Source organism: Spea bombifrons, chromosome 1 (genome assembly GCF_027358695.1).
Source record: "Spea bombifrons isolate aSpeBom1 chromosome 1, aSpeBom1.2.pri, whole genome shotgun sequence".
NCBI lineage: Eukaryota > Metazoa > Chordata > Amphibia > Anura > Pelobatidae > Spea > Spea bombifrons.
In genome coordinates this window covers 70,742,325-70,756,132 of record NC_071087.1, presented here as the reverse complement: position 1 = coordinate 70,756,132, position 13,808 = coordinate 70,742,325, and the positions used below count along the sequence as shown (strand labels likewise).

Here is a 13,808-nt window from a genome sequence, read left to right as displayed (position 1 = left end):
GGACTAGCATGTTGTAACGTTCACCCTTCGCTGTATGGACTTGGTTAAACTTTGTGCCATTCATTTTACGTTTCCAGCCACTAGTGGCCGCCCTTGCCATTCAGAACCACTCAGACTGGTTATCAGGTCCAGCTGCAGTTGATCTCATGATCAAGACAGCCTTTATAAACCTGCCCAGCCCTGCAGTCTGGTCCTTGACATTGAAGTTAGAGGACTACCTGTTTGGGTCCTGCTTTGTTCCTGCTTTGGGTCCTGCTTTGTTCCTGCTTTGGTTCCTGCTTTGTTCCTGCTTTGGTTCCTGCCTTGTTCCAGTACCTGCCTTGTTCCAGTACCTGCCGTGTTCCAGTACCTGCCGTGTTCCAGTACCTGCCGTGTTCCTGAGTTACGGCCAGCGCCCCACTAAGTGGACTCCCAAGCCGAGTACCCTGCAAGTGGGCAACCTGCCGTGTGCCCTGCAAGTGGGAAACCTGCCATGTTCCGGAGTTGCGGCCAGCGCCCCACTAAGAGGACTCCCAAGTCAAGTACCCTGCAAGTGGGCAACCTGCCGTGTGCCCTGCAAGTGGGCAACCTGCCGTGTGCCCTGCAAATGGGCAACCTGCCGTGTTCCTGAGTTGCGGCCAGCGCCCCACGAAGTGGACTCCCAAGTCGAGTACCCTGCAAGTGGGCAACCTGCCGTGTGCCCTGCAAGTGGGCAACCTGCCGTGTTCCTGAGTTGCGGCCAGCGCCCCACTAAGAGGACTCCCAAGTCGAGTACCCTGCAAGTGGGCAACCTGCCGTGTGCCCTGCAAGTGGGCAACCTGCCGTGTTCCTGAGTTGCGGCCAGCGCCCCACTAAGTGGACTCCCAAGTCAAGTACCCTGCAAGTGGGCAACCTGCCGTGTGCCCTGCAAGTGGGCAACCTGCCGTGTGTCCTGGAAGAGGGCTTCTAGCCGTGCCGTGTGCCCTGGAAGAGGGCTTCTAGTCGTGTGCCCTGCAAGAGGGCTTCTAGCCATGCCGTGTGCCCTGCAAGAGGGCTTCTAGTCGTGCCGTGTGCCCTGCAAGAGGGCTTCTAGTCGTGCCGTGTGCCCTGAAAGAGGGCTTCCTGCCGTGTGTGCCCCAACCCGAGGGCTTCCTGCCGTGTGTGCCCCATCCCGAGGGATTCCTGCCGTGTGTGCCCCATCCCGAGGGCTTCCTGCCGTGTGTGCCCCATCCCGAGGGCTTCCTGCCGTGTGTGCCCCATCCCGAGGGTTTCCTGCCGAGTGTGCCCCATACAGCGGGCTTTCAGCCAAGAGACTTTCCTTGCAAATATATTGTTGTTCATCTACAATACAACTCTTAATCCGCATCTCCTGTCTGTGGTTTATTTCCGACGCCTGTCTGTACCGACCCCAAGCCATCATGCATCGTGGGGTACAGACAGAGCCCCTCGTATCCCCTGCACCTGGGCTTCTTATCAACCTGTGTCCTCGGTTCGTGACACATGTCTACCGGGAAATGGGTTCATGACCCAAGGTTTGACTAAGGATACATGGAAGACTGGGTGAACGGACAAAGATGACGGTAATTGTAATTCCACTGCAGAGGAGGAAATAAGTCGCACAATAGTAAATGGACCAATGAACTTGGGGCCCAACTTCTACGTAGGGCAAGTTAATTTAAGATGTCTTGTGGAGAGCCAAACCTTGTCTCCAGGTTGGTAGGCTGGTGCTGCTCTCCGGTGATGATCTGCGAAAGATCTATAACGGTGTTGAGCATCAACCAAAGTCTTGCGTAAATGTAAAAAAGTTTTTGACAAACGCTTAACATGTTCGGCAACCGAGGGTACTGGGCTGAGGATCGGTGCTCCTGGTAGCATGGAAGGATGATATCCGTACGAGGCAAAGGAAGGAGACGTCTTAATCGAGCGGTGGATGTGATTATTGTAAGCGAATTCATCGAGTGGTAGGTATTGGTTCCAATCGTCTTGCAAATAAGTCGTATAGACTAAGATAGTCTGGTTAGTCCGCTCCGTCTGTCCATTACTTTGAGGATGGTAGGCAGAAGATGTGAAGTTGTGTACAGAATGCTTTCCAAAAATGAGAGGTAAATTGTGAACCTCGGTCGGAGACGATTCTTTCAGGTAATCCGTGTAGTCGGAAGATCTCCTTAATGAACAAGGCGGCCGTCTCGGTGGCTGAAGGAGCCTTCCTCCAGCCACCGAGACGGCGGCCTTGTTCATTAAGGAGATCTTCCGACTATAATGGATAAAGTGTGCCATCCTTATGATCAGTGTAAACAGTCACTGGGTGCAAGGCGCCCTCCAGGAGATGCCGCCACTCTTCAAGGGTCAGTTTTATAGCCAATAATTCTCGTTCCCCAACGCAATAATTCCTTTCGGTGGGGGACAGGGTATGTGAGAAATAGGCCACGGGATGTAATTGTTCATCGGTGTCCTGTCTTTGGGATAGAACAGCTCCTACGGCAGAGTAAGAGGCGGCAACCTCGAGAGTAAAAGGAGCTTGAGGGTTAGGCATTTGAAGTATCTGAGTGGAAATTAACTTGGTCTTAAGAAAGTCGAATGCTTGTTGAGCGGCCTTTGACCAGATGAACTGGGTGGTCTTGGAGGTCAAAGCTGTGATGGGTTGTATGTGTTTGGAAAAGTCTCTAATGAACTTTCGGTAATAATTAGCGAACCCAATAAATTGTTGTGCTCCTTTACGGTCCATAGGTGGTGGCCAATGGAGGATGGCCTCCACTTTTTTGGGGTCCATTTGGATACTGGTTGGTGAAAGGATGTATCCCAAAAAGTCCACGCTTTGCACCTCGAACACACACTTTTCTAATTTAGCAGACCATGGATTCTCAATCTGGTAAGTACTTGACGTACATACTCCCTGTGAAGTTTCAGTGTGGAAGAAAAAATGAGAATGCCGTCTAGATATATGATAACAAAGTGATCCAGGATGTCACGAAAGATATTGTTAACGAAATGCTGAAACGTGGCCGGAGCATTACATAGTACAAAGGGCATCACTCGGTATTCAAAGTGGCCATAGCGACACCTGAACGCGGTTTTCCACTCATCCCCCTCACGAAACCTCCAGAAACCTTTTATTTTTTTTAGACGCAAACCTAAGATGTGCTGCCATGTTCTTTTTAGAGAGAAGAGGCTTTCCAAACAAGCCATACTTGTTCAGTCTTTTTTTAATTGTACTGTCATGAACTTTAACACTTAACATGCTAACTAAGGCCTATAGAGTCTGAGATCTAACCCTTGGGTTTTTTGCAATTTCTCTGAGCATTGCACAATGCTACACATACAGACACTATATCTATATATTTATATCATATATGTATACTTTTTTTCCTCTCCTCTTATTATGGACATATTTATTCTCAAAGATTTTATAGGATTTCAATATCATTGAACAAATTGATACATTGCTGTACTTGAATTTTGCAACAAAAAAAATGAATCACATGTACAATTATACAATTTACACCAAATATACCATATTTGCTCGATTATAAGACAAGGTTTTTTCCAGAGCAAATACTCTGAAAAATACCCCTTGTCTTATAATCGAGATCGTCTTATAATCAGACCTCAAATAGGTCTGATTATGAGACTAAGATCCAGATCCCCCGCAGCGATGCAGGGGACCTGGATCCTCCTGTGTTATGCCCCCCCGCAACTTACCGGTGCTTCTGAGTCCCCGGTGCTTAGTCCGGGCAGCGTGTAGAGCTTCTACGCAAATCGCGTAGAGCTCTACACGCTGCCCGGACTAAGCACCGGGGACTCAGATGCAGGGGACCCGGATCCTCCTGTGTTATGCCCCCCCCCAACTTACTGGTGCTTCTGAGTCCCCGGTGCTTAGTCCGGGCAGCGTGTAGAGCCTTACGCGGAAGTTGTGTACGCGAATCACTTAGAGCTCTACATGCCGGTGACTCAGAAGCATTGGTAAGTTTGGAGAAGGGAGGGAGTGTTAAATGGGAGGCATAAGGCATTTCTGGAGGCAGAGTGAAATGCCTTAATGCCACTCTGCATCCAGAAATGCCTTTTAACCCTCTATACGCCACTCTGCCTCCTGAAATGCTTTATACCTCCCTATATGCCAGAGTGGCATATAGGGGTATAAGGCAATTCTGGAGGCAGAGTGGCACATATGGGGTCAAAAGGCATATCATGGGGCACAGTGGCATTTAGAGGGTTAAAAAGCATATCATGGGACACAGTGGCATATAGGGGGTATAAGGCATTTCTGGGGCAGAGTGGCAAGCCTGGGGGCAGATGTGCATAACTGGGGGGGGGCAGGTTGTAAAAAAAGGAAATAAAAACAAAATATTTTTCTCAATCATAGCTTTTATTAACAAACAATTGTTCACATAGTTTACATGAATTACCATTTATTGGTAAAACTTTTTTCCTATAGGGTTGTCTTATATTCAGGATTTTTCTTTTTTTTTTCCTAAATTAATATTCAGATTTTGGGGGGTCGTCTTATAATCAGGGTCGTCTTATAATCGAGCAAATACGGTAGTAAAAACCACAGAAATGTACCAACTCAGTAGGAAATACTTGGATAACTGTTGATAAAAGTTAGGACAAAAATATACTCATTACAAAACTGGATAGCTATTAAATATAAATCATTATCATGTTCTCTCTTTACTCATTATTATTTTCCTATTCTTTATATTTGGCAGTTATTGTAATCTGCTATTACACTTGCTCACCTCTGAAGAAGCTGTTGGATATCGCCTCACAGCACCAGACAGAAACATTATAACATCATATGATTTTGAAGTTTTGATTCTCATTTATGAAATGAACATTTATTATTAAATTATTTTGTTTTTATATTTTAACTATTCAGTTGTTCTTACCAACCCTCATCTCAATTTTTTTTCCAACAGCATTTCTTTGTCCTTGAAAAACAGTTCATTCAGGTGTCTAGCAGCTCTCCCAGACATTACCTTTTTTCTATCCATCTCCCCCCCCCCCGGCGCATACTTATACAGAATTACTAATGGTTGTACTGAAAAACTCCCATCATTAAATAGTAAGCCAGATATTGAGGGTGATACAGTATAATTTATCAATGTATACTAAGCCTGACAGTGGTACACCACCACTCCCATAATATATCTAGACTGAAAGTGGTAAAGCAAGACTCCTATAATAATAGAAGTCTTGCTTTACCACTTTCAGCAATAATATAGTGATCCAGACAAAGATGTTGGTAGAGCATGACTCTGATCACTATATACTGAGCCTAAAATTGATAATGGTATACCATAACTCCCAAAACTGTATGCTGTGCCAGATATTTACGGCAGTACTTTATCATAATTTTTCATTAGCATTTTGTTGCTTTTTTTACTCCCTCACTCTTATTCATGCTCTCTCAAATTCTTGCTCATGCTCTCTTAATGTCTCCCTACATTGTCTAATGAATGCGTCTATGTCCTTGCCTTGCTTCCTGCAGCTCCACTTCTTCTCTTGCCTCTTCTTCTTTTTGTCTTCTTTCTTCTGTTCTCTTCTCCCGGTACCAACTCTACTGACCAAGGCCTCAGAGAGCACTTCCTCAAAAGGACGGAAGACGCTGTGCTCAGAGACTCCGCCCCTTTAACAAAACACTGAAGGGCTTGTGTGTATATACACTCACGGGCCACTTTATTAGGTACACCTGTTCAATTGCACAATTAGCTAATCAGCCAATCACATGACAGCAACTCAATTAATTTAGGCATGTAGACATGGTCAAGACAACTTGCTGACGTTCAAACCGAGCATCAGAATGGTGAAGAAAGGGGATTTAAGTGACTTTGAACATGACATGGTTGTTGGTGCCAGGCTCTGAATATTTCAAAAACTGCTGATCTACCGGGATTTTCACGTACAACCCAATCAACCCAACAACAATCTCTAGGGCTTACAGAGAGTTGTCCACACAGTTGTGTGGACAAAAATGCCTTATTGATGTCAGAGAAGAATGGGCAGAGTGGTTCAAGATGACAGAAAGGCAACAGTAACTCAAATAAACACTTGTTACAACCAAGGTACACAGAATACCATCTCTGAACGCACAACATGTCGAACCGTGAAGCAGATGGGCTACAGTAGCAGAAGACCACACTGGGTGCCACTCCTGTCAGCTAAGAACAGGAAACCGAGGCTACAATTCACACAGGCTCACCAAAATTGGACAATAGAAGTCTGAAAGAACGTTGCCTGGTCTGATGAGTCTCGATTCCAGCTGCGACATTCAGATGGCAAGGTCAGACTTTGTCAGGGTCCGGCGACCCGACGCGGCAACTTACCTGGATCCGGTAACTTACCAACTTACCTGGACGCGGCAACTTTCCCTATTTGTGATCCTTTCCAGATTGTTCCTTATATATATCCTGACATAATAACTGAGCCATATGGAGCCCGCAGGATTTACAGAGGCCCTCACTGCCCTGACTCAGCAAATGGCAGCCATGACACAATCCTTTCAAGAGATGCAGACCAGTCAACATCACCTTAGATAACAGGTGCATCAACTTCAGCTCCATCAAGGAGCTGCATCTGAAGCTGCCACTACCTCTCCTGCCCCAGCCCCGGAGGGAGCTTCTGCCTTAGTGCCAGCTATTCCGCTTCCTGAGAGATTTGCTGGAGATCGTACCAAGTACCGCACATTCATCACCTCCTGTCAAATCATGTTTAATTTGAAGCCCAGAACCTATGCTACGGACTATGTTAAGGTTCACACAGTCATCGCCCTGCTGGCGGAAGAACCTCAGATGTGGGCACATAATTTGATCCACAACCAAAACTCGGTCCTGGATTTCTGGCCTTGACACCCTCTACGATGACCCTTTCAGAGCCTCATCCGCCACAATCACTCTAAGGGAAAAGACCAGTGGAGTAGTATATTACCGAATTCCGTGGTCTTGCTCTTGACTCTTCCTTGAACGAGGCAGCATTACACGACCAATTCCGCTGGGGTCTCTCAGAGGCCGTGAAGGACGAGCTTGCCCGCACCTCTATCCCTACCAGTTTGGAGGACTTTATTACACTTGTCACCCAGATTGACGGCCGCCTTCGTGAAAGAAGAAGAGAACGGTTGGCTACCACCTCTGCCTGGCTTCCAGTGCGATCTCCACAACCACCTACCCTAGCTTATGGCAGATATGTGGATGATTACATTTTTAGTACATTAGACACTGGCTGGTCCCTGGATAGCACTTTTCACCTCAACTTGCATCTTTTAAGGTTGACATTTGGAACTGTGTCCCTGAACCTTTTTGGTTCAGAATTTCCAGCACTGAAACGGTTTAATTGTGTTTTTGAAATAAACATGTATTTACTCATAGTTGTCTACAAACTATTGAAGAGCTACAAAGAGAAAATGCTGACCTTTAATCATCCATTCACCCTGTGAAGTTGCTTGGGAACATGAGCCACTATACCTACAGGTTACAAGTTTAGTGTCCAGACTGGAATTTGTCATCCACCAAACATTCTGAGCTCCTTTAAAAAAAAAAGAGGTACAGGGGATAAAAGAAGGAGATTGGGTTTCTTGTCAGGAGTGGACTGGCCCAGGAGCAATTGCCCCATTGAACAGGTCCATTGGACAGCCCACTAGAAGATCAGTGGTATCATGTTACCCTATATGTGACCCGTATATGACCCTATAGCAGCTCAAGCCAGGCTCCAGGTAAAAACAAGCAAGAGTGTGGGTGTGTGTGTATTGCTCCCTCTGTTTCTTATTTTCGTGATGCTTTTTTTTTTTTTTTTATTTGGAACACAACCCTGAAAGTCCTTTTGTTACAGAAAAAAACTATGAAGTTGGAGACGCACGGCAAAGGGATTGAAAGGCTAGAGGAAAGAACGCAGGAAATTTACATGAACTGGAAAGAAGCACAAGAGGTTAAAATAAACTTAGAGAAAGAAGATTCAGAGTGGCAGGAGACATGTAAGTTTTAATGATATGAGCCAAAAATATTAGTTAAACGGACTCAAGGTGTACTTTAGCATGCATTATTCGAAAGTAAAAAAAAAAAAAAAAAAAAAAATGCTTACCAGACACAAAGATGCATCCCTGCTGCTGTAGTTGCCCTCCTCTTCTGTGGTATTACCACTGATTGGATGCTTGAAGCAACCAGACAGCAGCTGGTAAGTGCTCTCATTGAAAATAATCGGAGCACTTTCCACATATGCTCATTGCGTTCTCGGCCAGCACTGGAGCTGACTGGAAGTGAGTGTATCATGTGCAGGGAGGTGTGTTTTGCCACATCTCTGGGGACTATATCTCCACATTTGCAAAGGGGGCCCCTTAGACCACCACAACTTTTGCAAAGCTAGCACTGTCAGTAAGTATATCACATGGCAGGAGATATGTTCATCTTAATATATCTACTGTGCTGAAAATAGCAGAAGGGGCAAATACATGTATTTACCATGTACTTTAAAATGAACTCTCATATATCATATCCATTAACGCTTTTGATGTCCATAAAAGTTGTGTCGAGATGTCCCTTCGGACGAACCAGTAAGTCCAGTCTTTTTTGCAGCAGTAGGGGACATCTCCCTGTCACCATACTAGAGATCGTACAAACGACAGCCCGGACTCTCCCCTGTCGGCAGACGCAAGCTTTTCTAGCTTCCTGCTAACAGATCTCCTGTAACGGTGCACCTTTATTGCATTAATGGGCGATAAGGCATTCTGTTCCGTTAGGTGTCAATGCTGGGAATGTCAATGCTGTGTCCAGACCATGCTGGGATCTCATATTGCTCCCACTGCTGACTGATAATACACGTTGCTATCACCTATGCATTGCTATGAGCCATGTTTGCTAAGAGGGGAGATCAGAGGGAGAAACAAACTTAATTTAAAAAAATCAACCAAAGAAGTTAACTTCCCAAGGCCCAAGAGCCTTCCAAAGAAATGACCAGCTTACGTTGGTCTTTTTATGAATTACTGTCTTGTGACTGTCTTTTTAAAGAAATGCTTTAAAATGGTTTTATAAATTTGCTAATGTGCTAAATAGCTGTTATACATTTTCTTCTTATGGGAGACATATCCTTGGTGGAATACGTTTGTTGTTACTAAATGATGGATATAGTCTGTTACATGCAAGTATTGTCAGTTTTAAATTGGGTAATGCTGATGTAATACTGAGTTATTAAACTGTGTTATTGTCATGTTGTAGTAAAAAAGTCTAAAGCAGCTGATCAGCGGAGGAGGTCTATGGCTAAACAAGCCCGGGACGACTATAAGAGGCTTTCGATGCAAGCCATTGAAAGAGGTAGTGTGGCTGAAAAGGCCAAAAGTTTTGGAGAAGTGAAGCGTCCACCCTTGCCTCCCAAACCAAAACCTGCTACTTATGTGAACAACTCTGGCATAAGCAGGTAGGAGCATGTTCTAAGACCAGGAATATTGTTTTGGTTTCCAACAATTACTTGTTTTCTAGAGAATAAGTCAGCTCGAGTAAAATCCTAAGATTCTAATCATTTTTGACTGACACCTTGATATTTGTGTAAAAACTCAATGTCAAAACTCAAATGCTCTGAAAAATCTTATAATCAAAAGTGTCTGCGCACCCAAATAATAAGTGAGTAAATTATATGTGCAACACAAAAATAATATGTACAAAGATACCCTTCCAGCGAGAGTTCCCACACACAGTATCCAAAAGGTTCATATATAAAAGGAAGAGAAAAAAGAAAAATTATGCAATTTAAAGGGCATAAATATGCCCATACATAGAGTGTAATGGTTTCCTTAGGAGTTTCTTTATCCCACACTGGTACTTGTGTGGGATACATATTATTTTTGTGTTGCACATATAATTTACTCTCTTATTATTTGGGTGCGCAGACACTTGTGTGGTTTTGATTGTATTTAATTTGGGGAGTTTGGGGAGTAAAGTTAAATTAATATTTACTAGTAAAACTTTTCCCTGTAGGGTCGTCTTGTATTCAGGCTTTTTTTTTTTTCTAAATTAATATTCAAATTTTGGGGGGTCATCTTATAATCAGGGTCGTCCTCTAATTGAGCAAATACGGTATATAATCAAAAATAGAGTAAACTTCATTACAAACAATGCAGTGTACCAATAAGAGTCCTAATAGTCATGTCAGCACTTGCAAACTGTGAGCATGCAAAAGTGGCCAACAATCTTCCCAAAATATTGTCAGTCAAGATGCAAAATGGGCAGCATCATTTCACTAGTCAAAGTCCACCAATAATCAGCTCAGTGGTGTACAGATGTTCAGAGGGCAATCATCTTAAATAACTTCAGCAGTTAAAACAGAATAACTCTTAACCTCTTCTGTACTGGCAGGGCAGACCCAAAAACCTGGAACATTTTCAGCATTTTTATATTGTTTATTTAACCCCTTTGTGACAATTGGCGTGAGGTTTCACAGAAAAACATACAGTTAACGACAGTTGACATGACTAACACCTCATGGGGTATTGACGCTTTCGGCTACTGCGGAGCGATCACATTCGCCATATTGAAAGGCAGTGCGGTGCTGCTAGAATGAGCTTCTCTCAGCAGGTGTTGCTGAAATGCATCAATAATATTCCAGAACGTCACATGATACTATGATACGCAAGACAAATATTTTTTAACCCCTTAAGGACAATGGGTGGTCCCTAAACCCATTGAAAACAATGCATTTTGAGCCTGTACATGGATGGGCTTTGTCATTAAGGGGTTAAATAAAAGCCATATTTAAAAAAAAAAAAAAAAAAATCACCATATCTTATTATTTTTTATTATACATTATATATGAGTATGAAAATAATGGCATGTAAAAAAAGCCCCTCTTGTATTATATATAATTTGTGATGGTACAGCAAACAAGAAAGAAGAAAATTACAGACAACACAAACACCAAAGAAATGGAAAAACAGCTGTTGCCATGAAGGGCCAAAATGCCAAAAATAGTCCTGTCACAAAGGGGGTTAACCATGATTCTCCTTTTGTTACATAGTTCATAAGGTTGAAAAAAGACCTAAGTCCATCAAGTTCAACTCTTCTACCTAACCTTCGTATTCTTGATCCAAAAGAAGGCAAAAAAACCCTATTATAAGCTACTTCGAATTCTGCCATCAGGGGGAAAAATTCCTTCTTCACTTCAAGAGGCAATCGGATTAATGTTATTCTATTTGAATATCCCTAAAATATGAATATTAATTTAAAAAAAAGACCCTATAGCAAGGGCGTCCAACATGCGGCCCGCGGGCCAAATGCGGCCCGCAAGACCTCGAGGTGCGGCCCGCGTAAGATCGGCAGCCAGGGCAACCGATCTTACGCGAGCCGCACCTCAAGCCCTGCTACTTACTTGTGGGAGGGTCTTCTGGACTGCACAGAGGAAGCGGAGTTCACGTGACATCCTACTTCCTCTGTGCTTTAGCAGAGAAGACAGAGGGAGGCCGCGCCCCCTGCTGAAGTCTGTAAGCGGCATTGTGGAGCTGCAGTGCAGGTAAGGGGGTGGGGAGGGTGTTTGAATGAGTGTGTGTGATTGAGGGAATGAATCTGTGAATGAATGATTATATGAATAAATGAGTGTGTGTGTGTGTGTGTGATAGCATGGATGTGTAAGTGCTGGAACCTAGGCATGATGGGACTGTGATTGCTGTTAGCAATCACACTCCTATCATGCCAAGTCAGCCAGTACATGCTGAAACCTGGCTAGCTGCCCCCCTTATGTATTGATGCTGCCAGCAGTATGGAGTCTGCACATCACTTACAGCCACCCTCTACCAGCGTGTATTGGCTGACTTGGCATGATAGGAGTGTGATTGCTAACAGCAATCACAGTCCCATCATGCCTAGGTCCCAGCATTTACTGGATGGATGTGTAAGTGCTGGAACCTAGGCATGATGGGACTGTGACTACTGTTAGCAATCACACTCCTATCATGTCAAGTCAGCCAGTACATGCTGAAACCTAGCTAGCTGCCCCCCTTGTGTAGTGATGCTGCCAGCAGTATGGGGTCTGCACATCACTTACAGCCACCCTGTACCAGCATGTACTGGCTGACTTGGCATGATAGGAGTGTGATTGCTAACAGCAATCACAGCGAGCACAGTCCCATCATGCCTAGGTACCAGCATTGGTTGCCTGGGTTGCCAGCATTTACTGGTTGCCAAGTCATATTGCTAATTTTGTCCAGTTGTGTGTTACCTACTTTTATTAAAAATGTGAGTTTTTATTTTTAAAGGTGGGGGCCATTTTCGGTTTTGGCTAAGTGAACCCTGAATGTTTTGGCCCAGAATTTTCATTTTAGTTCATCCCTAGAATAAATCTAGGGAATCCTGAATTTGTAGTCGCAAAACTTTCTAGGCCCAGAAATCAGTGAGAGGAAGAGTAAAGGTTTTGTGTCATTTTACTTTATTTTAATCTGCATATTTTATTAAAGGCCATATTTTTTGTCACAGTGAAAAATGAGTGCGGCCCGCGCACGTATACAATTCTGATGAAGTGGCCCACTGCAGAAAAAACTTGGACACCCCTGCCCTATAGGAAAAAGTTGCCTTATACCCCCATTTGCCCTATTCCCCCTGTATGCCCCCCCAACTTACAATGCATCCCTAGTGGGGGTAGCCTGTGACATCTGCGCGATGCACGCAGATAACCTCCGCTGCTACCCGGGACCTCCGCTGGGGCTTCTATGACTGAGCACCGGAATGTCTCATCAAAGAAGCTCCGGCAGAAGTGTCAGGTAGCAGCGGAGGTTGTCTGTGCACATCAAGCAGACTTCCATCGGCTGCCAGAGAGGAGGATCCAGGTCCCCTGCAGCTCTGCGGGGGATCTGGATCTTAGTTTTGTAATCAGACCTCTATTTGACGACCTCAAATATAAGATGAGGGATATTTTTGCTCTGAAAAAAAAACTTGTCTTATAATCGAGCAAATACGATATATATAGGTGTTTTTTTTTCAATGTCTCATTTTGGACTGTTTAGTAGCCCACCATCTCAAAATACCCCCAAAAAGGTATGTATTGTTGGATAGAAGACAACCAAGGGTATTTCACTAAGAGCATTTGGACACTTATCATGCAAGCATTTGGTCACCAATCTCTGGCAAATTGAGTCCGGACATTCATTTTCATTTTTTTTCCCACCAACTTTAGGATTGCTTGCACAGATTACATGTAACTGCAGAAAATCCCAACAAAATGTATTCAGCTGCGTCTCCAGATTACTGAAATGCCCCCCAATGTTTTTTATGTATTTGGCAATATTGGGGTACAACATGCCCAGTCTCTTTTTCTAAACATTACATTTACACTTTGGGACATCATTAAAAATTAAATAATACAAAAGGGGAGGGGTGACTCGGTTTTGGCATTACAAAATCAATATAAACAGGGGTGGGTGGCATCACAAGAGACAAGAGGGTGGCTGGCATTACACAAATAAATACTAAGCAGGTGGGGGCATCAATACACAAGGGAGGGGGTTGGCTGGTAGGCATCACATAAATCAATACACAAGGGTGTGGGGCATAAATATACAAGGTCGTGGGGGGAACACATTAATCAATACAAAAGGGAGGCCTGGCTGGGGCATTAATACACATTAAATATAAAAGAGGGGTTAATGGCAAAGCAGTGCAGAAAATACATTTTATAATGCTTAGTTTACACTTGGCCTGTCCTGATGCATGTGTTTGGGTGTGTGGCAGAGCCTGTCCTGGTGTGTGTTTGGGTGTTGGTGTGCCAGAGCCTGTCCTGATGTGTGTTTACGTATTAGTGTGGCAGAGCCTGTCCTGGTGTGTGTGTTTGGGTGTCGGTGTGGCAGAGCCTTTCCTGGTGTGTGTGTTTGGGTGTTGGTGTGGCAG

General features: G+C 44.2%; 1 protein-coding gene across 1 annotated transcript in view; it reads left to right on the top strand.

The window, feature by feature from the left end:
- The window catches only part of SH2D4A (SH2 domain containing 4A), a 110,707-nt gene that overhangs the window by 72,716 nt on the left and 24,183 nt on the right, over positions 1-13,808 (top strand). Inside the window, exons 5-6 of the mRNA XM_053463414.1 lie at positions 7,780-7,921; positions 9,159-9,357. Coding sequence (XP_053319389.1) covers positions 7,780-7,921; positions 9,159-9,357 — 341 coding nt within the window. The remainder of the gene's footprint in view (positions 1-7,779; positions 7,922-9,158; positions 9,358-13,808) is intronic.